Source organism: Odontesthes bonariensis, chromosome 11 (genome assembly GCF_027942865.1).
Source record: "Odontesthes bonariensis isolate fOdoBon6 chromosome 11, fOdoBon6.hap1, whole genome shotgun sequence".
NCBI lineage: Eukaryota > Metazoa > Chordata > Actinopteri > Atheriniformes > Atherinopsidae > Odontesthes > Odontesthes bonariensis.
Genome location: NC_134516.1, coordinates 13,481,114 through 13,506,642, shown reverse-complemented (window position 1 = coordinate 13,506,642; position 25,529 = coordinate 13,481,114). Strand labels below are relative to the sequence as shown.

General features: G+C 40.5%; 1 protein-coding gene across 5 annotated transcripts in view; it reads right to left on the bottom strand.

Annotated features, from left to right (window-relative positions):
- LOC142391667 (plakophilin-4-like) overlaps positions 1 to 24,917 on the bottom strand; it is a 45,678-nt gene extending 20,761 nt beyond the window's left edge. The window contains exons 1-6 of one of the 5 annotated variants that reach the window (XM_075477634.1): positions 24,571 to 24,917; positions 23,707 to 23,899; positions 6,858 to 6,970; positions 5,071 to 5,105; positions 4,373 to 4,489; positions 2,888 to 3,042 (exon numbers count right to left, since the gene is read on the bottom strand). In XM_075477634.1, the coding sequence (XP_075333749.1) occupies positions 2,888 to 3,042; positions 4,373 to 4,489; positions 5,071 to 5,105; positions 6,858 to 6,970; positions 23,707 to 23,832 (546 nt within the window). In that variant the 5' untranslated portion in view covers positions 23,833 to 23,899; positions 24,571 to 24,917. The other 4 variants (XM_075477633.1, XM_075477635.1, XM_075477636.1 and 1 more) reach the window with 4 other exon arrangements.
- Between the last annotated feature and the right edge of the window lie 612 nt (positions 24,918 to 25,529).

Sequence of the window (25,529 nt, the reverse complement as noted above, 5' to 3'; positions counted from 1 at the left end):
TCATAAAGGACAAAATAATCTCTTAAATATTATACTTATTTTGTGCTGTTATTAAAACATAAATTAATAAAACCATTATCTCAGCAGCTCTCTTACCATAGTTAGTAAATTACATTTAATGGAATTTTATTCATTTCTAATTCACATTTGCTTAATTCTTGGCATTAATCTGCTTTTCCGGCTCAAAAAGAATAAAAATGTCATCGTAATACCAGTGTTTATAATTTATCAATTCACTCCCATTCATTCCCATTTAAAAAATATAGTCATCAGTAAAGTGACCGTTGTATCACATCTGATGAAGAGCATCATTTTCATTTGTCCAAGTCATTGAATGTTTGTGTCTTACTTCTCTATGTACCATAGGCAGAGCTCTTTAAATACAATACATTACTGGGAAGATGTTACAGAATATTCCATATTTAAGATGACAAACTTTTACTCCTCATCATGAAATGAAAAATGTCCCCATATCACAGGCTCAGCCAACTAGACGGCAATCTGTGCCGCCTTAATCCCTTGAAGCTGTAAACACCTGAAAGGGAAATTAAGATCCGAGACATGTCAGCACTCGGTAAGGCTGCTGTGTTTGGAATAAATCAGGAGAAAATTCACACAAGCCTCACTATTTTTTGTCACTGGTGTTTCTACTGTCATGAAAAGAGCATATAATTATCAGCCTCAAAGAAAGGATAATATGAGCTGGAACCCTATTAAGTTAGAAGACAATTTGATTTAAAGAGTTTTGTTGATGTTCATGACAGTAATTGTTGAGCCTCTATTAGCTGCTGTCATTCTAGGAGTGATGGCAGCTACAAGCAAAATAAATTCTTTTTTTTTTTTTGTAGATGGTACCAATTGCATCCACATGTGGGGAAGAGGAAAATGACTTCTCTCTTTGTGGTTCAATGTAGTAAAGGTGGAGGAGCATTCGATCGTGTTTTATTGTTATTACCCAATTGTCATTATATTGTAGCTGCTCAAATTAGTGCTTTTCCCCTGAGGCCTTTTCATCCAAAGCTGTGGCTCAAAGTTAATTAGTGTAATAATTAATTTAAAGGATTCAGAAACTGACTTAAAAAATTGCTTCTTAAATTGCTTTCCAAGGGCAAGAACATTTTTTAACCCATGCTTTAGAACTGGCAAAAATTAGGAAGTCTAAATATGTGTGTAAATTCCCTTCCAATACAGCACATTTTGCTAGGCCCTGCCCAAAAGCCCTGCTCAAGTTGCTCAATCTGACATATGGTTATTCAGTTTAAAAATACTGAAAGCTGACTTACAATTTATGTTTTTGGTGTGTGTATATATGTATATATATATATATATATATATATATGTATATATATATATATATATATATATATATATATATATATATATATATATATACATATATATATATATATATATATATATATATATATACATATATATATATATATATATATCTCTCAACTAATAACACCCTGATTTAATAAACCAGGAGACAAATGCAAGTTGGTATTTGCTGTTTATTTTGCCAGTTGAACTCTAGCTAGCAGTAGACTGGCAAGCTAGCAGCACAAGCAAGTGGTAGCCTCAGACATTGACTAAGTCTTTAGTCTTACTTTTCCGAAACAAGGACTTTAACAATCTCTTTATACAATTAAAATAGTACTATCAAACCTCAACCTTAATAGCAGTGTAGCGTAGTTAATGTAGAAGCTTAAAAAACTGCATTGTTCTCGTATTAAAAAGCACTGCTTTCATCCAAGTGCTATCAGGTGAAATGAAAGACCAGAGCATTCATTTGATCTCATTCAGCTCAGTACAACAACAGTAGTATTAATGCCTTTGTACTAGACAATTAGAGGCCATAAATGTATTTACTGAACTATTGTGGTTAGTCATGCTTCATTAACTCACTTCAACTGGCTCAACTTGACATTACCATAAGGGAGGTGCTTAATAGCAGGTTAGCAACCCAATAAATGGAACTGAAAAGTCAAACAAAGTTTGCATCTCTACAGTCAAACCAGCCACTTCTTAATTTTGAGTGTGTCAGTATCCCAATCTTTAGAGAAAATGCATGAAAACTTTGCATGCTTTGCAAGCTGACATGCAGAGTCTCTTACTTTACAAAGAGAATTGCAGTATAAAAGCAAATCATTTTGTAATTCCTGAAGGGGGACAAGAAGACCTCTTTAAACCTAGGAAATCCATATAAATGCATTGCATATGTGCACATACACACATATACTCTTATGTGTACACAATTGTACACATAAGATTTACAACATAATTCACAGTAAGAATTAAACTTGTTGCCAGTGTGCATTATACTTTATTCTTTGATTTTGAGTTCCTGGAAATACACAAAAATAATCTGTACTTGCTATGTGTCATTGCAGTGTTTTTACTATAAATTTGTGAATATAATGCACACCAATTTTATCAGCATCTAGTTTAACCTTGGAGTCGCAAACTGACTTTTCAATCCAATCCAGTAAGCTGCTAACATCAGCATGCTAAATTCCAACTGAGCCATTAGCTAATCCAATGGGTTGCTGACTTAGCTGCATGACTTACCAACTAGGTTGAATAAATAATCAGCTTCTTATTTCCCACTGCTGGCCTGTTGGTTGCCAGTGCCTTCTTATCACTGTCAAGGATATAGCATCCTTGGTAATATGAATTTTGTCCCCTTTTGCTGCACCATTTTAGAACAACCCATGAACATTTAGGTTAGGTTCATATCTGAGTTATTGCATCAAATTTTGATTAAATCTGAAGTATTTCATTTTAAAATACTCCAACTAGTTGAAAAAAAAAATGAAAATAAAAACTATGGAAACATAGATGAAAGGAAGCCTGAGAGACATTACCCAGAGGAGAACAGGCCTACCTGCCCAGAGGCTTGACCCTCTGCTCTCGGGCTTCTTGATAACGAGGCTCGGGGTTCTGAGCGAACCACGTTCTGGTTGCTGTAATAACTAACACTGCTGTCTTGGTAGCCACTGTCTGAATAGGAAGTCATGTGGGCCGAGTGACCTCCTGAGCCTGAAAGAGGAGAAAGATAAGAGGCATCAGTGCATTGTGGTACGATCAAACTAAAGCCATCGCCACATCATTTACAGCATTTCAATCATTTGCACACTATGCCATACTTGGCTTTCAACTATGCATATAAATATGTACACATGGAGATCAGCATTAAGCTTTTATGCTGCTCCTGGAACAATCTGCTGGCCTACTTTCTACTGTAGGATGAAGAGGAGGAATCATGTGGGGGATATTTTTATACTCTCAGACCACACCAACTGTATGGAATATAAATAAGCCAAAGGCAGATTTGTTTTAATATTTCAAACCACTGCTAAGATGGTAGATGTTTACAAATGTTGAAATTAACTCCAGTAATAGGGAGGGTAAATGGTGTTCGGGTAAGCTGGATTGTACGGCAGAATTTTAAATATGTATGCAAAGCCAGTTGTCTTACTTTCTCAACATAGATAAAACAGAAAGTCTCCTGCACAAATAAGAATTTAGGGCTGCACCAGCTGCTCTATTTCTTCACTCTATCAGACACCCATCTATTGCGGTTAAACACGTGCTTCCAGGGAGCTTGATGGACCCAAAATGTCAAACTCTCTTGTGAAGGAGCCTAATGGTGCTCCTAGGGGTAAATACACAGGGAACTTTTACAGTTAAAAATAAAGATTCAGACACAGAGAACTTTATGTTCTGGGCAGCTTAAGCTGAAGTGAACAAATGGATAACATATTTGTTTTTTTTAGTTAAAAACTAAGAGGAAAAACCTGCACATGACCCCTCTATATATTGGCAACTGGGATCACAGAGATCTGTAATGGAGGTTTAGGTTTCTCCCACATCGGTTTAAAAATTGTGGAACAGTAATTTTGTTGGTCACTGGATTAACCAGTAAATTCTTCCTCATAAATGTTATTCCTCTGAGCCACTGAGCTGTCCCACTACAGAACCACATGTGTATTAATCCTATGCTGAAAATGGTCCCAAATGCAGGCACCATTTCCTGATGTTTTAGTAAAGTTTCTACGTATCTCCGTCTGCTTTTGGTAAATAATTACACTCTTAAGAATTTAACTAGTTATCCATCCTGTTTGTCTGCCACTTTTAAAAATGTATAATATCTCTTCGGTAAAAACCAATATGCAGGACAGGGGTCGTGTAATGTATTGAAAGACAAAGTAAAATGTTAGATTTTTCAACAAATAAAGAGTCTTACAATTCGCAGGTGAGCACACATTTAGACAACGAATAATATGCTTTTCCTCAAGACTCAGCTGTCACGAATGTAAACCCTCACTAAAGTTTAGTTCAAACCGTGTGCTGTGTAAATTTAACAGACCCTCACTGTCATGCAGGGAGGCGCGGTCCGCTTCAGGCAGGTAGAGTCCTTCCTCAGCCTCCAGGGGACGACCAGGACAACCAGATGCCTCCATTGCTCCACCCTGAGACTCTCCGCCTGTCATAAAACATCCATTAAGTCCAAACTACCAATTAGTTAAACAATAATGTGTGTATTTAGATACTCCAGGGTAGTAACTGAGATGCAACTGATGCACTGACAAAAGAAAATTAGGTGTGGCAAAATCAAATCAATAACATCCATTTTTGCAGGAAAAAACCTTGTATTGTCCAAAGCACTTGAATTCTGTTGTGAAAACGGGCCTGAAATCTGAAGAGAGGGATCTGGGACATAATAGTAAATGGGTCTGATTCAAAGCTTATGTACAGTGGTGGAAACACTGTTTTCTTTTGCTTGACCGGCTGGTGCTGCATGCCGGTAATTTCCAGCCCTCTGGAGGCTATAATGGCTTTCTCATCTGGAAAAACAATGTTCTTTTAGTGGCAAATTTATATGGATTTGATCTTATTTGAAGCTACATTATTTTAAAAAAATACCGGAGGCATCAAACTAAACTCTCTCCTGAGCATTACTGAAGCTATTTGTATTCATGGAACCTAGATACTAACATTTTTTATACTTCTTTATGGTTTGAATCTGTAACTACATCACTCGCACTATGAGATGAGAAATCATACCTGCAGATCTCCATGCAAACGACTTCTCAGATGAGCTTCAGTGGCAGAGAGGAAAAGGAAATGGAGAAGACAAGAGAGAACAGAGTAAATCAAATCAGATTCAATTACTTTCATTTTAATCAGATCAGGAAAAGGAAGGAAGTCTGGTGTTTTTTATGACATCCTCACAAAATCTTGACCAATTTAGGTCCATCTGAAGGTCCAGACTGTACAGGTGGAGTGTCTGAAATTCAGTTGCTGAGTGGACACAGTGCAGCAATTATGATTAAGATGCAATTGTAACAGTTAGTTATCATGACTTGGAAAACAGGGACATAAAATAAAAGGAGCACATAGGCACAATTCTATAAATATTTCCAATATCACACTGCAGGTGATAATTGAATTTAATTTGGAAATGTAATTTGTAAAGTTATAAAGCTGCATCTGGAGATGACTGAACCTTTGCTCACCTTACTGTGGTTACATTCACAGCACATTTACTCATTCAGCAGATGCTTTTATCGACTTACAAGAGAAGTACAACGTTTAAGTACTGGTCTATGCTTCAAGGGCAAAATCAGTTTAAATCTATTTAAAGGAGAGTAGAGACGGTAGAACTGTACAAAGGGTGCGCAGCAGTATAAGGTTAGGCGCGTTAGAAGTGTAAGGGGAGGAGCTGTTTTCTGAAGAGATGAGTCCTCAAGAGATTGATGAAGGGAGAGAGGAACACATCTGCTCTGACGGGATTTGGTCCAGAGGGAGACTAAGCCTGTACGAGTGAACTTAGATAACTGGGTGAAGACCCCAGGAGTCACTCTGTGGGCAAGTATTGGTGACTCAAATTTGATTTGGTCCAGTATTAAGTGCCAGTGATGAGTGGCATGCATCTGTTTTGCTTGGTCAAATACCAGGTGTGCCATCGTGTTCTGGACTATCTGTAAGAATTACACTGTGCATGCTGGGAGACCTGCCAAAAGAGCATTGCAGTAGTCAAGGTGAGAGAAAAATCACAGCCTCTACCAAGAGTTGAAATCTCAAAAAGAATAAACTTTGGTTTAAGTGTCTTAGTCAACTCTATACAGATAGCAGGTACTATCAGAACATTTCAAGATTTGGCTAAATAAAATGCACAAATGGCAAAAAAAATCGCCATCCAAATAAATGGAGGTGGATGTATATTGGAACGAGAAGGGGTCCCAGTACCAAACCTTGAGGCATCCCGGTAGAGAGGCAGTGGGATGCAGATGTTTGTGCTTGGCATGAACTTTCTGTTGCTTCACATGTTCACCTCAGCACACATGAAGTCTATGACAGTAACTCTTAAAACATTTATCTCTCATCTCAAAAGAAGATTTTTATTTTTAGCTAAAACCTTTATGATTGCTGTAATGACAGCTGTTACTGACTTTTTTAACATTTTCTCATTACTGGATTTCATAGTAAAACCCTGTAACATTGTTTGCATTTGAGATTAAAAGAGAAAATCTATACCTGCATGTAGCTCATTGTTCACTGTTTAACTGCTTTACTGTTTAGTCAAACTGAGCCTAAATCGTTTTGTTTTTTGTTTTTTGGGGGCTAAAAATCCAAATAACTTTTTGTGGAGGTAACTCCTTCCCAAAAAATTATTCATTTGTACTGTATTGTTTCTCTCCCGAGAGACCACCTACGGTATATTCAGGGCAGCAGTTTAGTGCTGAATACTTTCTTCTGAGTGTAAATGTATCTGCAAACTAAAAATGAGTTGACTGGGACTGAATGAATGTAAGAAACAAAGGGTTGGAGCATAACCCTGTCCATTTTACCTGCTACTTTCTCCTGCTGGCGACTCAGCTCCCAGCATACACCTCTCCAGTTGGCTCGCTACGATCTGCCGCTCCTCCTCCAGCTCCCGAGTCAGACGTTCAAACTGGAGCTCCTGTGATGAGACATTAAGAGCAGCGATTAGGACGCAACATTCACCATGACACAGCACTTAAAGCCTCTTCCTTAAGACCTATTTGATGCCAGTTAGAATTAAATGTAAAATCCACTCTGTATTCAGTCGACATGACTTGACTGATTTCACAAAGTCCATGAGCTCATTAAGAGTCTGTTGGGGAGTCCGGGGCTTTTTTTCTTTACCAGCATTTGGGCCTGATAATCTGATTACACACATTCTAAAGCATGCAGAATGACGACAAGGTAACGATTTGTTGGAGATGGCGCAAACAGATGTGACCTCTCCTCACACTATGACTATTCTGGGTGCGTTCTTTCAGAAATTTGACAGCTCACGGATAAAACAATACCACCTTTTAACATTCACCTGCAAAAGAGTGAATCAATGTTGTTAACTCTTATTGTTCTACTGTCAGAACTCATGGATTTAAAGCAAAAACAGCAATGAACACATTTTCACTCGACTTATGCCCTTGATAAATGGAGTAATGAATTGATCTGGAAAATATTTTGATTTGAAAATCCTTTTTGCTCTCACAGAAACATATTTTAGTCGCTGGAAACAAAGACGTTTTGGCATTTTAGTTTTGAAGGTTGGCATAAATAATTCTGACAGCAGCCCAGTTTCATTACATGAAACATGGAACAGGTACAATAGACCAAATGTCAAAAACATAGCAGTGTCACATTCTGTGGTTAAGAATAGCAAGATGGAAACATATGGCTAGGCTGTTGTTTTGTGTATGATAGGGAAACGTCAATATCATGATGAGATTTGCAACAAATAGGTATTAAAACAAGAAATCTGTATAAGTGTGTGATTTTCTAACCTTAAACATGTACAGTATTTACAACATCTAATCCTAACTGTGTACATTCATTCCGACAAACCCTGTTGTTTGTGGTTTGTAGAGCAAAGTAGAAAAGTAAAGAAAGCAGGCATAAGGTTAATGTCTTTCATCATTACTTCCTTCCATCTTACAAGAGTCAATCGATCTTTTCCAATGATCATGTAGTCACTATAAATGTCATCAAGTTTCAACACCTTAGACAGTTCCCGTGATATGGAAATGACAGAATTTCCAGCATGCGATTGAATGTGGGGAAACTTTGAATGTCAGTAATTTGTTCAAATTTGAAAAATTACAGCCAGTAAGTACTTCAGACCTTCAGCTGTAAAAAAGATCATGAGAGCTTTGAGAAATATTTTGCGTTATGATCCAGCAGAGGTCCCTCTAGTGTCAGCTTCACCCAACACATGCACCGCTAACGTCTCTGGACAATAAGCTAATGATGTGTTTGCTAAGCTGCCATCAAATGAAATAAAAACCGGCCATTTTAAGAGGAAAGTCATGACACTAAAAAATGTGAGAAGCATTTTGGATCTAACACTGCATATCGTAAGCTAACAGAGCATTGTGGTGGTGGCAGTGTGGGAGGGTACTTGAATACATTAGAATACATTAGCCACATAGTGTGGCTTTTTTTTTCAAATTTGTTCCAACTTGGTTTTTGGAAAAAGTGTCACGTTTACTTGATGTGTTCAGGTAGCAACACATCAGGTTGCTCAGATAAGTGACCAACTAATCAATAACGTGCTCATTCTTTAGGCTTTTTTAGTGCTTTAGGACTAGAAAAAAGTTAACGGTTGAATTGAAAGTAGTTCATCTCCAGTATTATTGCCCACTCAAGATCGTTAAAGGGAAAAAAAAAGTGTGGCTCTGGCTCCATATACATTTCACTTTACTAATCAACATTTTGGCTCTCGGGGCTTCCTTAGGATCACTTCTTTTAGCACCTCCCGACTCATGTTACAGAGTTGGAATAGAAATTGACATATTATTAGAGTTTTTCTGTGACAATAAAATATCAAGGCACTCTTTGTGGAACTCTCACAGACCAGAAGATTTTTAAGTGGCTAGCTGTACAGACACCTGTCTGTACACTGTGCCTTGTTCCACAAGCATAAAGACCTGCTGCAGAGTGTGTGGAGGTATTTTTTCATTTGCTAAAGGTCAATGTCTTTTGGCTACTGATGTACGCCTCCAGTCTCATCTATTCAGTCATTTCCACTAACTTTTTTCTCTGCACCATTGAGACAGTTGAGATTTTTTTTAAATAGATGATCAGGTCTGATTGGAATTGGTGGGACGTCTCCTCTCTTTCTAAAATACCAGGCCTAACCGCACAAATATTGCAGTCAGGAGAAAAGATTACACAACCTCCACCTCTGTAGGTATCCTTTCTTTGATATTATCAGTTCTATTATCTGAGCTCGACGGTTATGTCACACAAGCACTTTGACTTTAACACCTCATTATATGAAATTGCAGCTTTTTAGGAAATGCCCGATGAGGTGCTCTCACTCAGTATGGGTCAAATTGCAAAGATTTTTGGTGCCTGTCAGTAATTTACAGGAGAAAATAGGGAAGCAGTAGACCTTGATACCGAGAACTTGAGACGCCTTTGAGAACATACAGAGACAACGGAACCGAATGAGAAGACAAGAAGGACAGTAATTAGGATCTGGATAATAGAGGAGGGGAACAACTTTGGATTTAAGTGGTTTGGAAAAGAAGGCATGCACTTTGGCATCATCTTTCGCCAATTTTACACAAATTTATTCACATAGTATTTAATAAATTTGGTTGCCCAGACTGGAGGCAGCAATCTCCAGACTTGCATCTATGATGCAGAAAGACTTAATACAACTACATAAAGAGCGTCCACAAATAACAATCACACATTGCTGCATCAACGAGTGGTAAATGTGAAGGTATGAAAGGCCAGGGAGCGTCATGAAAGACAGGAAGATCATCAACACAAGCATGAGGGGGGGCTGTTGGGTGCTTTGGTAATGTGTTGATTGAACATGCCCTCCTGACACACTAAAGTGACACCTTGTGTCCACCAGATAGAGTGCACTAAACCAAAAACAATTAACTCTTTGCAGGCAGCATGTGTGCTGTAATCAAGAAAAAAGTACTTCACATCATGTAACTTTAATGTGATACAACTCTGATTTTAAAAAGCGGGAATGCTGTGTAAAATGTCCATTAAAAGCTTCATCTTTTGATGATATTATGCACTCTAGATGATGGAATATTCATATAAAAGGTGCTTCACAGTTTGTAGACGCAGTTTTTTTGCAGATTGCTGAACCTCTAAGCCTCTCTAAGATGCTATTTGACGAATTCCATCCGTCATCCATTCATCTGTCCATTCATCCAACTTTTCGCAGGTCACTATGGTGAAAGACCTTTGGATCATATCCGTTCAAACAACAAAAGACATCAAAATCCACGCTGGCAGCTCTTCATCGGCTTACTCTTTCGTATTTGGGTCAGTGTGCTGCAGGAGCCTTGACAGGGATTGCAGGGATTTAGCAAATAGTCTGAGCCACCTCAGACTGGAGAAGTTTGCATGATGCTGCAGCTGATGGTAAAATCAAAGCTGGCCTGATTTCAGAGGCAGTGAGTTTGCATCACTAAAAACAAACTCAAAGGCAGGAACTCTTTTAAAAAGCCATTAATTAAGACACCTTAACAAGAAAGCCAGACGCATACAGACAAGAGACTGTCAATACATTATCACTTCAGAACAAACTGCATGAATCTTTAATAATTCTCACGAGGATCATGAAGGCACAGAGCTTATTCTGCAGTGTTAATAAGTGTTGATTCTTCTGTAGCAGCAGGTGATCAGAAAGGTGTTTGTCCACTTACAGCACTTATTTGGCTCAGAGTCAGCCGATCTACACAACTGCAAAATGTTGAATTGTTGATAAACCGAGTCTTTTCTATGCTCTTTGTATTGCCGAACATATTGCCAACCTGTTGCCAACGCAATCTCATTGGTTTGTGAGGAGCTCCGCCAGGTTATTTTTAACATTAGTAAGGTCTTGTGTTGCTCCTTCTCCGACTCTTTAGAGAAGCGCTCGCTTCAAATTAAAAGTTTTTCCTCTATTTTGACCAACAAGGGCAAACTGGCGATGGTGGAGTGTCAGCAGGATTATACAAAAACCATCAGGCTCAATTAAATTAAACTTAATTAAACTTACTGACATGTCCCAGAACCCAGTCAATTTTGCTACATAATTTGTTCTCTGAAATTCCTTTATGGACACACTTCACACCATTGTGAATATCCCAAGTTTTCAGCTCATAGATTTTTGGAAATCCCCTTCTTAGTGCAAAAATACTATCTTATGATCGTGAAACTCCGTTATTTTCAGTATTTTTTGTTAGATTTTTTGTAGATATTGGAACAAAATATGTGTCTTTTAAACACGCTGCTTGTCACAAACAATTTGAACTTCTTTCTTTGCTAAGTTGTGTTGACACAACACTGGTTTATCCATTAAGTTAGGCGCCTTTTTCATAGGCTTCAGTGGTTCTAAGTCAGTGCTTAAAAACACATGCCTCAGAAAATGGTCAGGGACATGGACTGGACCAAAACTGAGTCAGTATGGTTCCATTCACAGTTAAGTCGAGCTACAATTATAGCCCAACCCGGCCATATGATATGACTACTGTCTTAGTCCCACTACACAGACAAAAGGGCAAAATCGAGTTATTGACTGAAGGATGCCCAGTGTTGTAGACTGCGTATGAAAAGGTTCAAAACATTCTGCCACTTCCAACATTCTGTGGGAAGTCATCATACATGTAAGTATGACTGAATTCACCGCACTGACGTCTTCAAGTTACATAAATGGGGATTTTACCTGTGATAAAATCAACATTTTATTAGAGCAGAGCGACAATCTGGAAATGTTTGAAGTGACTGTAAGTTGTAATAAGTTATAGTCTTAGGGGCTGATTTTCATTCCAGATTTTTAGTAGCCTAACAAGAGAAAACAAACATTTTTACACTCTTAAACTAAATCGGGCTCCCTTGAGCTTCGCTGAGCGTATGCATGCCCCCAACTGCATTATTTAGGTATGTTAGTCCGGTTTTGAGGAGCTTGATTTTGTACGTTTTTGCTAATTCTAACACGGTAGTGTATCTTCTTCTCGTGTCATATAAATGTGCTTTGTGAAAAAGCAGCCAATGTCCAAAGAAAAACTTCAAAAGGCCTTCAGAAAGCCTGGAGAACTATTGACAACTTCAAAAGATTACAAGAAAGACTGGCTATTTGGAACCAAAATATAACAAAATGAGGGGTTAAAACTGTCATGTAGTGTTAGAAACTGCATTCTCGGAGTGATACAATGTCAGATGATGAGGTTTAAGAAGGAAATAAAATGCAAATAAAATGCATAAAACTAAAAAGATGCTTTTATTGTGGGAAAACCTGATGTATAAAGTAATGATGATGCGTCTGCAGCTCTCTGGGACACAATAGTGTGTCTTTTATACAACATGGTGCTTATTGTCACAGCATTACAGCTGATTCTGCCCTCCTCTGCTCCTGCATCTCCTTACATCACGCCAGAGCGGCGCAGAGACAGGACTGGAACACACAGTCCTCCTTGTTTGTGCCTTGCTTGCCTTACGCCACGGCTCGAGGGGCAAACATGGCCTCATTGGTGCCGTCCACCCATCACCTTCTGACGTCTGGAAACACGGTTAGACCCGCCAGGCTGACACAAAGCCGTGCCAGCCAACGCCTCACACCAGCTGGGGGCTACTGGACGATTCGCCACGGCTTATTGTGCACTGTCACAGTGTGTTTCTCACCCTTTTATCATGTGACACAAACCGCAGACCTCTGCGTTTTACTCCTTCTTGCTGCGTCTAATCATGGCCCTGTAGTTTGGTTTATCCACACTGCATCTGTGATATCCGTGAAATATTCGGCCTAGTTCTGCTGATGCTGCGGCGCATTGCTGCTCTGCTATAACTCGCCGCCACTTTCAAAACGGCAGCTTGTCTGTCACCCGAGGGAAATTCTCTAAGCTTCAACACTAAATGTATACGTCTTCTATTTCTTTCTAAAGGCAACGTTTTTCAAGAATAATCATATAGGGTGAAATCATCAGAGGAAAAGAGATCCAAGCTGTTGCACCCACGGTCGCCTCAACAGACTTCAATGCTATTCATCCTGCCTTTGTTTTTCCATCTTTCTTGCTCTCTCCACCTACAAATGTAACCTATGCATGGATTAAAACACTCATGCTCCCGACAGTCATTTTTGCTTGCAAGCAACAAGTTGTCCTCATTCTTTAAGGGCAGAGATAAGTCTCTTAAGTGGATGAGGCAGTTGGGGGCGGACAGGGTTTACTGGGAGAAAATAACTCTTGAAAATGCAAAGAACATCGGTATCAGAGGGTGGAGGATACACAGTGATTTCCACAAGCAGGATCAAGAGAAATCCTATTTCACCACAATGGCGCTGCTGCAGATGTGTCACACAACCACAGGCACCATGAAGCGGTCCGTGAGATCTCCCTTTCCTAAAACATGCCTTCAAATCCAGGCAGATGTCAAACATCAGCAGCTTTCAGGCTCGGATGTTGTTGGGGGCAGGGGAGCATCAGGCAGTGACATAACTGGATTGACTGAGCTGGTTTAAGCCACAGATTCATAATAGGCAAACCCGCTGCAGTAAAACCGGCCACCATGCGCCGTCACTCATCCACATCCAGAGTGTCTGTGCTGTAAATCTGCTGTGATGTCAAGCATAAATTTTTGGCTCTAATCACGGAAATCAAGCCAAGCGTGCAGAGCACTGATGGAGCTCGGTTGTTGTTGTTTTATTGAGACCCCCGCCCCCATATCTTGAGACGGCTTTTGCTGAGCGTGCACGTTCTTTTTCAGCAGTGCCATGACTCACTTTCATACAGTGGGACCCTGCGTTTAGATCTGGGAGCTGCCCTGCAGTGCAACAAACGGCTGCTGTCGGTCAAGGGAAAGAAAGCAATTTCCATTACCAAGAACCTCTTTCGATCAGAGATGTTGATAAATCAACTGTTTTCCTGTGCCTGACAGGTTAAAGTGAGTCAATGTCGACCACAAAAAAACTATTCCATCAGCAAGTTCACACTGAAAAAATATCAATATATCTTTGGGCAAACTGAGGCACTTCAGAATTTACATGCCGCTCTATATGTTGTTGTCAAACAAAGGAAGAAGTGGAGCCTGCAGCAAGATTGGCCTTTCTGAGAATTTTTTTTTTCCATTCACATTTGGGTGTGGACCACCTGCGACCGTCCTGTGCCGGGCTCTTCCATGCTTCTATGCACTCAGTGATGTAAATGGAGCAGATGGCCATCTCTCTGCTTCGTAACAGTATCTATGCTCTCTTTTGATCGCCACCCAGACATGGTGTGTCTCTACAGCTTTCTTTCTCTTTGGGTTGACAGGATGCTGAGAGGAAGAGTTACATTTCTGTTGCGAGCCTCCAGATTTGAGCAGCAGGCTGCACACTACCATCCCCAATATCTCAGAGAGAGTAGACTCAAAATTAAGCCACTAATGATGGTGCTTAGGATGAAGAAACAGAGACGCTTCTTCATCATTATTTGAAGCTTTGAAACAGTTCATTCTTTACATTTTTTTCTTTTTTTTTGGAGGGGACAGTGTATTCCTTTCTCTCAAAACAAGACAGCAAGGGAGAGCCCTTTATGAACGTGTGCCGATTTCAGGCAGCAGCTTCGTGCTGAGGCAGGCTGGTAAGATATAACAATAGATAGTCTGAGCAAAATTGAAGACATTTATCAAAATATGAAACATATTTATGATTTTTTTTTTCTCGAAAATTAACTAAATAAACAAAATCTTTAAGCCATGTATAACACCTACAAAAATGCTGTGCATACTCATGTGCATATGTGAATTTATACATTATTCATAATAATTATGTGTTTGTCTGTGTTTTGTATAAAATAATTATTTAATCATTAAAGTAATGTAATAACGTCTCAAGTTATTTATGAGACAGTCATCCTGTAATCTTATTAGTTAATTTTAAAAGTAAAAACACCAAACAATGCTAGCATTACTTATTGAAGAAAAAAACATATTCTATGACCATATTTTGTGTAAAAGGGAGTAACACACCACATGTAAAACCGCATAGAGCTATTCAAAGATTGTTTGTTGTTACATTTTATTGTAAAGGAACCATAGTGTTGCAACAGCTGCTCTTAGTTTAGTCACACTTTAGTCTGAAATTATAAATAGAAGCTTTTTGTACTCCATATACTCTATATAGAGTTCTTGAATTTATGTCATATTTAATACAATTCTTCATACAGTTGGATGGAATGTGAAGGTCTGTTTGTTCAATGTGAATTAGCCAGTTAGCTTCAAAAACAGAAACAGATAGCCTTACTCTGTCTACATGTAGCTACCTGTAAATAAGCTACCTGTAAGGAAAGAAAAATAAAATGCTTTAAATAGGGTATCCTTGGGTATCCTCTGATTATTGCTAAATTCAAGCAACAGTCCAACTGATGAGCTAAGCTAACCAGCTAATACTGCAACGGCAATTCCAAAAACATTTGAGACGCTGTGAAAAATGCACAAAAAAAGAAAAAAACAGAATGCAGTTATGTGTGATTCCTCTATACCAATATTTTATCACAAATGTTAAATGTTAAAGTGTGACATTTTGCTATCGCATGAAAAATATTCTAATCTTGAATTTGATGACACTACACGTCTCACAAAAGTTGGGATGGGGTTAAAAAGTAAGCTCGGGGGACATGATGCAACTGATTAGGTTAATTGGCAACAGGTCAGTAACATGACTGGGTATAAAAAGCATCTTATGGGGCTGAGTTTCTCAGAAGTAAAGAAGAGCAGAGGTTCGGCAATCTGCAAAAAAACCTATAAATTCTGGACTTTCATGGACTGAATATTAAAGACTTTCAATATTCCATCATCTAATATACATAATATCTTTAAAATATTCAGAGAATCTGGAGAAATCACTGTGCAATGGAATGGCCAAAAGTTTATCCTGGAGACTCGTGATGTCAGGGGCAGCACTGCATCAAAAACAAGCGTGATTGTATCATTGAACTCGTTGCATGGGTTCAGGAACAATTCACAAAACCACTGTCTGTGAACCCAGCTCACTGTGCCATCCACAAATGCAGGTTATATCTCTTCCATGCAAAGAAGAAGATATACAGTATGTGAACATGACCAAGAGGAAAACTGTTCTGTGGTCAGACTAATCGAAATTTGAAATTCTTTTTTGAAATCGTGGACTCTAACCACAGTCCATGACTGCATCCTGCAAACTAAAGAGGAGAGGTACCATCGAGCTTGTTACTAGAACTCAGTTCATTTGGATGCATTTGTGCCTGTGGAACTAGCACATCTAAAAAAGGCACCATCAGTGCTGAAAATACAGGTTTTAGAGCAGCATACGCTCCCATCCAGATGACGGCTCAGAGATGGTCTTGCACATTTCAGCAAGACAATGCCAAATGGCATACTGCATGGCTTTAAAGTAGAAGAGTCCAGGGGCCTCATGTACAAAGCGTGCGTACGCACAAAATAGTGGCGTACGCACCTTTTCACGTCAACGATCAGATGTATCAAGAGTGAAAAGAACGTGGAAATGTGCGGTGCCTCACGGCAGCTCCAGGGCTGGCGTACGCACTTTTCTGCAGCTGCTGATTCTTTGGCGACACCTAAGGTGATGTTGGAAAACTGTTATAATAAATAAATGTGAAAACAATTAGTCCTCAGACAGTGATGTGCACATCTGAGACACATGAACAATTAATACTGATAAACAATTAACACACCCATGTGTCTGCAATTACACGAGTGGATATAAAAGCAGCGCAAAGTGGTGCAATGCATACCTTTAAAAACAATGGCTGCTTTAAAAGTATTAAAAGACTTTGCAAATGGTGCAATTTGAAGAGAGCGTGTGTTCACTACAACAGAGAGTATTAGCTGGCATATGATGGCGACTGATTACTCATTAGCCGTTTTGAGGGAATTCCTCCTGGAACTGTGCGCAAAGCTGCGGCCGGTGTTGGAGCGCAACACAGCGAGGAGCCATGCGCTGCCTGTGCTCACAGGTGATGTGCACACTGGGGTTACAACCGGGGCATTCCAGAAGGAGCTGGACAACCGATTAGGACTGTGCCAGTCTACCCTGAGCCGAGCCGAGCCATGCCAGCCGTGTGGGACAGAATTATCCGCATCTCAGCCACGTATATTAAATTCCCAACAGGCCAACATTAAAGCTCAATTTGAAGCGAGAGCCGGTTTTGTAATCGGAGCTATCGACTGCACACACATTGGTATAAAAGTGCCATCACATGATGAATTTGTATTTTAACAGGGAACATTTTCATTTGATCGATGTACAGATCATATGTGATGCGTAAATGCAATTAACCAACATTGTGGCGAGGTGGCCTGGTTCAACGCACGATTCATACATTCTGAGTAACAGCATCGTTGGGAACAGACTTACAGGGTGGCACTGTGCGTGATGGCTGGCTTCTTGGTGAGTAACTTTATTCTTGTAATTGTCCTAATATTATTCCCCGTGACCCGCATTGAGTATGTGCGCCCCCAATTTCTATCCCATCTTCACAGCATCATTATTATATTATATATATTAGTCGGTGGTTAAAGTTAGTTTCTTGCTGTTTTTTGCTGGTTAAACTTCAGCTTAAGATCTTTCTAACAAGCCCCTGATCGTCTCTTCGTCTCTGTGGGCAAAGAGCAGTGCCACCCATAGTTGCGCCGACTCTCTGTTCAAACAGCCCCCCGCCTGTTTTGGCCACACTGCGGCGGTGGGCAGCCACTCTCTGCTTCACATCCATCTTAATGTCGGACCACTTCTTCTTCACCTCTGCTTGTGAGGCTTCTCAGACCCCCCAGCATTAACAGCCTCGCACACGCTCTCCCACCCACTCTTCTTGTGTTTGCCGGAGGACAGCGTGCCAAAGAACACATTTTTTCGGGCCTCCACTTCAGAAAGTAGCACCGATATCTCGCTTTCCGTAAAGTTCTCATTTTTTCCCGTCTTATTCATTCTTTTTTCTTTATTTTCTGATCGTGCAGCGAGGGGAATCGCAAGTGCAGGGCTCATTTAAATAGGATTTGCGTATTTAAGTAGGGGCGTGGACAGGGAGGAGTCGGGTGCTCCGACATGTGCGCTCAATTCCACGTTGATTGGGATGTACAAACGAAATGTGCTTGGATTGATGCGTGCGCACAGATTCATACATCCGACGTTGGAGGTCATTTGGGTTTGAGCGTACGCCATGTTTCAGTAGAAAATCCACACAAGTCTTTGTACATGAGGCCCCAGGTGCTGGATCAGCCTGCCTTAATTTTCACCAATTAAAAACTTTTAGGCACATTATGAAGCACAAAAGACGACAAAGAAGATCCCAAACTGTTGAGCCATTCTATGCTCTTTTGTGAACAAAATCTTGGTTTGTGAGATTCGAAAATCATTGCATCACAAGTTTTTCTTTACATTTTACACTGTATCACAATGTTTTGCAATGGGAGATATATACTTGCTTTTCAAAGCTACTAAATATAGTACGAATGTTCAGTCCAAGCCAGCACAAAATCTGAATGCAGTGCTTTGCTGTGATAGACACGTATATTATGACAACATTGTAGGACATATTTCATTCTTCATCCTTTTGTGCCTTCACAGAATAGTGCAGACAGCCATCACATTGATCTCATCTTTCATTTTGCAGCAACTTTGCTGCAGGCTGTTGTCTCAACATCACATCAATCTCACAATGTCTGCAGACGAAGCGTCAAAATCGAACGGTGTGCCCAAACCTTCGTGGGTTTCAGGTTTGCCACATTCGGCATTTCCCAGCTCACATCCATCATTCTTTTACTTTTAATGGGCTAAATGAGAGCAAAGTGGAAAAGCATCAGGCCCTAAACACAATGGAAGGCAATAACTGATGCGCTCCATTTAGCACATCCAATTTGACATTTCTGTGGAGGAACTGCAGGCGGTAGATTTGACGCTTCAGAAGCACTGTTGCCTGCATTCCAACACGGAGAGGAGTAAAGCAACTAGATTATGTTTTCCGGTCACAGAGCGCTCAACAGTGTGAGTCAAGCTACGGGATGAAATGTCTGCTCTCCAGTAACTTCAGCGTTTAGACTGTGCCTGTGATTTATGTCACCAGGTGGGTTTCCGTTACTGCCATCCTGCTAAGAGCATGAATGCTCCAGTAAAATAATAAAAAAAATATTTTTCCCAGAAAAACAACCCATGTCGAAGCTTAAAAAAAAAAAAAAGTTTCAAATGAGTCTTGTCACGCTTTTGGAGGTGGAAGCAAAGAAGGAGGACCAAAAATGCAGACTAAAAGTAAAACTGTATTTATTCCAAAACAACTGTAATACAAAAACGCAGCTGAGCCGGAAAACCAAACAACAAAAACTGCTCAAACAAAAACCGATGAACAAACAGATCTGAACGGGACACGCTGAAAAAAAAGAACTAGGAAACATGAGGTGTGACGGTGAGGATCGGACAATGAATGAATCACAAGCGGGAGTTTAAATGCAGAGGAGGGTGATTAGTGAGTGAAGGCAGCTGATGGAAGAAACACAGGTGAAGTGAGTTGAGCTGACGACTGGCCAGAAGAGAGATTGAGGAAAGTGAGGAAATGGCAAGACAAAAACACAAACGTGACTAAACTTAAGATGCAGATCGTGACAAGTCTTTCCCAATCCGCAAATCACAATATTAAAGGATGATTTATTTTCATTTAAAGCCATTATAACACCTAATATCAATCTCCCTCTTGGCTCGAGCCATAGCTTTGGAATACTCTCAACTCGAGGTGTAAGTCTTTACTGGCCTCACGGTTCAATCTGATTCTAATTCACCTTGAAAGGATTCTATGCATCTCTATGTCTTGCATCCTGAAATCACTACATCACTACAAAAAAAGCTGCATCTTTCACTACCAGTGTCAGAGTGACCCACCTACACTGTACATAATGTATGCCACATATGAGTCAGTCGCACGGAATTACCACTCCATTTGCTTTACTCACCGAGTACATTTAAATAGTAAAAAAAGAAAAAAGGCCTCTTATAGTCTTTTCCAAAGTACTAAAGTACTTTCCCAACCTCGTAGGAAAAATATTTTACAAAAAGCGCATCAAGTACTTTGGTCAATGCGTCGTTAATGCTTTGTTATATAAATATAACATAAAATGTTACATCATTATCAAGATTGGTACAGCAGAAAAAGGGGGAAATGAGCCAGAAAAGGGAAATGCATTGTTGTCACAGTCTGCTCACACTCGCCATACTGAATCCCAATTTGTACAACTGAATGAAAATAATCGAGTGTTGCATTGAATGTTGCAACTGAAATGAACTGTGGACTGGAACTATCATTTTGTATCACAAAGATGGTCCAGTGTTTCCTATGTTTGAGGAGATATATATAGAGAAAAAACTACTGAAATTCAAGCCCTTTCTTGTGGCTGCTACTTAGACACTTATAGGTCATTCACTCAATCAGGAAATTTCTGATACAAGAATTGTCATTAAGACCTTTTCACACATGAGATCTGAACATTAACCGACTCATCGATCTGTTTAAGCGGCGACATTCAGTCATTCACACACTTGGTCACTTTTCCATGAACACTGCCCATCCTTGAAAGTGACCGGAAGAACCAGAGCGCGCAAGATTAGCAAAACGTGATGGAAGCAGCTGAAAATATCACTTATCTACGTTTATTTTTATTTTTTTCTTGCTGTCAGTGTTGTTTTAGGGTTTAATCGCACTACGGTAACAACATAACTGGTATCAGGTCAAGGAAAACGTAATGTTTACTTCACCTGTGCACACACACACTCAGCACTTTCGCAACGAGTTGCCAGGAGAGACGCTGCATCGCCACACAAAGCTCCCTCTGGAGTTCAAGTTTTTCCAAGCTAACAAACACAAAAGCATTGTGTTGAACTAAACAGCAGTGGATGGGAGCAGATGAAATTCGTTTATGTGAGCTGCTGAGATAAAAAGACTCTTTGTGACTAAATAAGGCAGTCGGTCCTTCCACACAAAAGCTGCTACACACTTTGGTGAGGCTCTTCCCTTTACCAGAAGAGGATGGCAGTGTTGACTGTGCTCAATTCTTGGCTGCGTGGCCGGGTTGGCTGTCTTCCTTCAGGTTGCCAGTGTTGTGTCTGGGTAAAAACAGCTAACCCGGTTCCACAAATTCACTGTATTACCAACGTTTTTTGCTGTTTTATCAAGGTTTCTGGTCCTCCTTCAGTATGCGACGCAACCAAAGACCCCACAAAGGTGCACTCTTTTTCTGTTTAACTTCCATCACATGGGAGAAAAAAAAGATCACCACCGTTTAAACTTACCACATTAGTCACAGCCCTAATGACCTCAAGCACCTTGACTGACTCTCACGCCACCACAATGAGACCATACCATGAGTCTATGAACTGCCCCACAGAGAAAAAAAATCCATTTAACTCCCCACCAGTGAATCAGAACATACAGAGCTGCCCTTGACTTAACCCTTCAGCACATGGATCATTTACCCTACATCCGCCTTAATGGATCATATTTCAACCTCTCACCAGAATCGACTGGTACATACCCACAACCACGCATGGTAACAAGTTCTGTATTGCTGCCACACACCTTTGCCTCTGAACTCAAGAACACATTTTAGACGTATGAGCAGAAACAAAACAATTTCTTCCTCAGAGCTTTCTGTGACTGTAGACGTTTGAGAAAAAGTACTACGCTCAAACTGATTCTCAAACAGATCTATTTCAGTTCTAACTTGCAGGCACTGCAGTAAAGCTACTGTGGGAATGAAGCAACCATCAATCCAACATACGTGTGTTACAGCTGCAGCACTGTGCATGTGTGGGAAAATGACGCAGCGGTAATGAAATCGCGTTGAATATGACTGAGTGGTGACGTGGCTGATCTTTGAAAACCAAAGCGACATCATCGAAGCAGCCAAAGAGCCTTTTCCTTAACTTTTTCATCAGCTGAGATTTGGACACAATCTGCAGCTCCATAGAAACTGCAAATTTAAAGTAGGAGCTGATTCTCTTTTCTTGGACATCATAAGCCTTTAAATAGCAGTGAGCCTAATTCCAAGTTGCACACCCAGGGACTGAGTTGAGAACATGGCCACTGTCCAGGTATAATTAAGAAGAGGACAACAGAGAGACTGTCATGCTGTCGGGAGAGAAATCAGCATTAAAACAACAGCAGGGAAGGGAGACAGATGGAGGCTGTGCTCACATGTGTCTCTCTTTTTTTCTTCTCTTTCAGAATCCATGTTTTTCAGGGATGTTAAAAAAAAGTTTATGGCATAAAAACAGAGGACAATTCATGCATCACGTTTTCCGTCATTAAAACCGAAATAACTGTCTGAACTTGTCACACCTTACGCAAATTCAGGCAGAAACATTTTAGTCTCATCTTGACATGATTTTCTGGATATACCCGGAAAAATTTGGGTTACTCGCAGACTCAATTCATCCTGTGAGCAGAGGCATGACCGCAAGAGTGGAGGACCTCTGCCTGAAATTTGAATGGCCTCAGAAAGAAACCTTAAAGGGATGCAAAATGGCTACAGAAAGAAGCTAAATTGCCACGCAACAACAACAAAAGAAAACAAAACTAACTAAGAATATAACATAAAGACAAACAAGACAACCAAATAGGGGTAGAAGTCATTGTCAATGCAAGACAAAATGACAATAGAACAACGGGGATGCAAAATGACATCAGCGAAGTAGATGACACAAAAACAAACAAAATGACCTCAGAGTAATTCTTAATGACCATATCAATGAACGAAATAGCCAGGAAGAGAAGCAAAATTACCTCAAGGAGTCCTCAAAGCTAAATTACACCAAAAAATGACCAAACAGCTCCAGACCGATGCTAAATGACCAAAACGAGAAGCACAATGACCACAAAGGAAGGCTAAAGAATCTTACAGAGGATCTCAAAGAGAAACAAAACATACTCAGTTGGATCCAAAGTTACAAAGAGAAGTAAATGACACAAAACAGCGACGTAGGATGGAATGAAAGAAAGAAAGAAAATTGCATTACAGTAAGGCTAAACAATCGTAGAGAGAAAAACAATTGACCACAAAGGGAAGTAAAATATCCTAAAACAGGAAATAGGATAGAATCTAGAAAATTACAGACTTAATGTAGTGGGATGCAAAATGGCTCCGGTTAGACACAAAATTAGTACAAAGACAAACAAAACAAGCTAAATAGGATGCAAAATGGCCATAGAGAAGGAAAACGATCAGAGGAAAAACATTTAACGATCAAATAGGAGCAAAATCATAGCAAAAAGACACCCAAGACACAAAAGAGAACGAAAGAAGCCTAAATGGAACTAAAACTACTATAGAGGGACACAAATCAACCTGTGTGGGATATCAAATGCTGTCAAAGAGAAACAGCATGAACTTAAAGTGATTACGGATGCAAAAAAGAACATGTGTTTGTCATTTCAATGTAATTTCCATCGAGAGATGCAATACAGAAGTTACTTAAGTTTCTTCAATGAGACAAGTGTTTGTGGTCTTTGAGATCTTCGGACAATTCTAATCCTGCATGGGATGACTTACGTTCTGGAGCAGAGACACAGCCAGCAGTGTAAAGATAAAGTGTTCAAATCATGCAGTAAGTCAATGAGTGAGAGTGGAGCCTTTTGGAAAAATGGAAGAAAAACAAGCTCTCCCACCAGCACGGATGTGACTGCAGCATCTCCAGCCACCTACCTGCTCTTTGACAGAAGCCAGGAGGTTGGTTGTGGTGGTGTTGCTGGAGTCCGGCAGGAGGCCGTGACCACTCGGCCCCTCTCTGAACGCTACAGGCCCTTCCCCTTCCCCGTCGCCCTCCTCCATCTCCTCCACCTCTCCGCTATAGTCCAGAGCTGGCTGCTGAGGCGCCCTTTCTGACCCTGCAGAACAACTACAAGATGGTTAGGACGTGGATAGGGAGGAGGTTTAATGAGCAGAAAATTCCTGTATACAGGGACCAAACTGTTTTTCACGCTTTGAGCATCCCTGCAGGGACTCATAGGCTACTGACCTTATGGTTTCAGTACCCTACTCATCCAGTCCCTTCATGGAGGCTCAGAGGGTAATCGTGCTTCTTTGTGGCACCCTCATTCACAGAATTCACAGAGGCTCAATAATGAGATGATGGCGCTTTCCCTTGTGCATATTTTTAATCTCCTGTTGTAATATGAGGATATCTAGAGTGATTCAACCCTTTAATGAGACATGCAATTACTTGTATCTCCATTTACACCCTTGCAGTAGTTTTAACTTAAAGGTTATACATTTCATTTCCATGTGTGCTGTGCGCGCTGGGTGAGATGACAGCATGTCATGATTTTCGGTCATTTTTTCCAAATTTTCTTTAAGACGATCAATGGGAAGCCGTCAACACTTGCCACATGCAGCCTGTCTGTCAACGGCGCACAACAATCACTCAACCGTCATCCTGCAGCCAAGGACGAGGTCACACCGACTCACCGGACCGGAGACCGGGGAGCGCGGCTGCCCTCGAGCCGAGCCGGGGTTTCACACAGGTGCAGCTCTCCGCCCGCCTGCCAAGCGGCTGTCAGCGCGACTCACCGGCCAGATGTTGCCGTTAGAAGCAGGCCACAGCTGGCTCAATCCGTCCTGTTACACATCCATCCGCCTCCTCCTGCAAACGGCCGTGACAGCTACATTTCCCATGCGCCGACGTCACAAACAAAAAAAACAGTCCCGTGCACGTCCTTGCACTCCTCGTGCAGTATTATTATTATTTTCCCTCCCTTGTCCCCTTTTTGTTTTAAATCCAGAGGAGTTCAAACGCACCCGTTCACGCTTTGCATCCGCGCGGCACCCAGCCACCCGCCCACCAACCCGCCCAGCCGCTATCGCCGATCAGCGGCGTGACGTCACCATGCGGCTATGGATTGATTTCCAATAAAGGAATCGATCAGGCACCGCTGCATGCGTTGCTGTTGCAGCTGCAGACGTCGCGCAAGGACGATGCAGCGTGCAGCGAGTGTGCGCGCGTTTGTGTGCGTGTGTGCGCGTGTTCTGTCCACACAAACCGCTGCAGCCCAGTGTCTTCACGGGAATCCCAGTGGAATATTGAACAGTTATACGTTCGTTTTATGGAAACCCATTCGTGCCAAGATTACTGCTTAAACTTCCGACTTTCCTGGAAAAGTAATGAGCATCTAATTGTCAGCATCAATATGTCAGCTGTTTTTACTGAACTTTTATGACTTTTTGACTGTTTTGAAACATTCTTGGTTATTTTTTTATGATTACCCATTTAGCTTAAGGCTGTGGGGGGAAATGTTATATGGTCAAAATAATTGTATGGTTGCGGTGTTTAATGATAAAACAGAGGGAAACAAATCTTGAAAAGTCGAAAGACAAGAAGAAGGGGTGTCCTCTTATTATAAATGTATTTTTTTTTTCCTTTTGTAAAAGTCTAGACCAAAAGTTGCCCGAAGACTCAAAATCCTGCAAGAAAACTTTTTTTGGGGAAGGAAATTCAACAGCAGCCTCTGTGTCGACTCCGACCTCCTGTT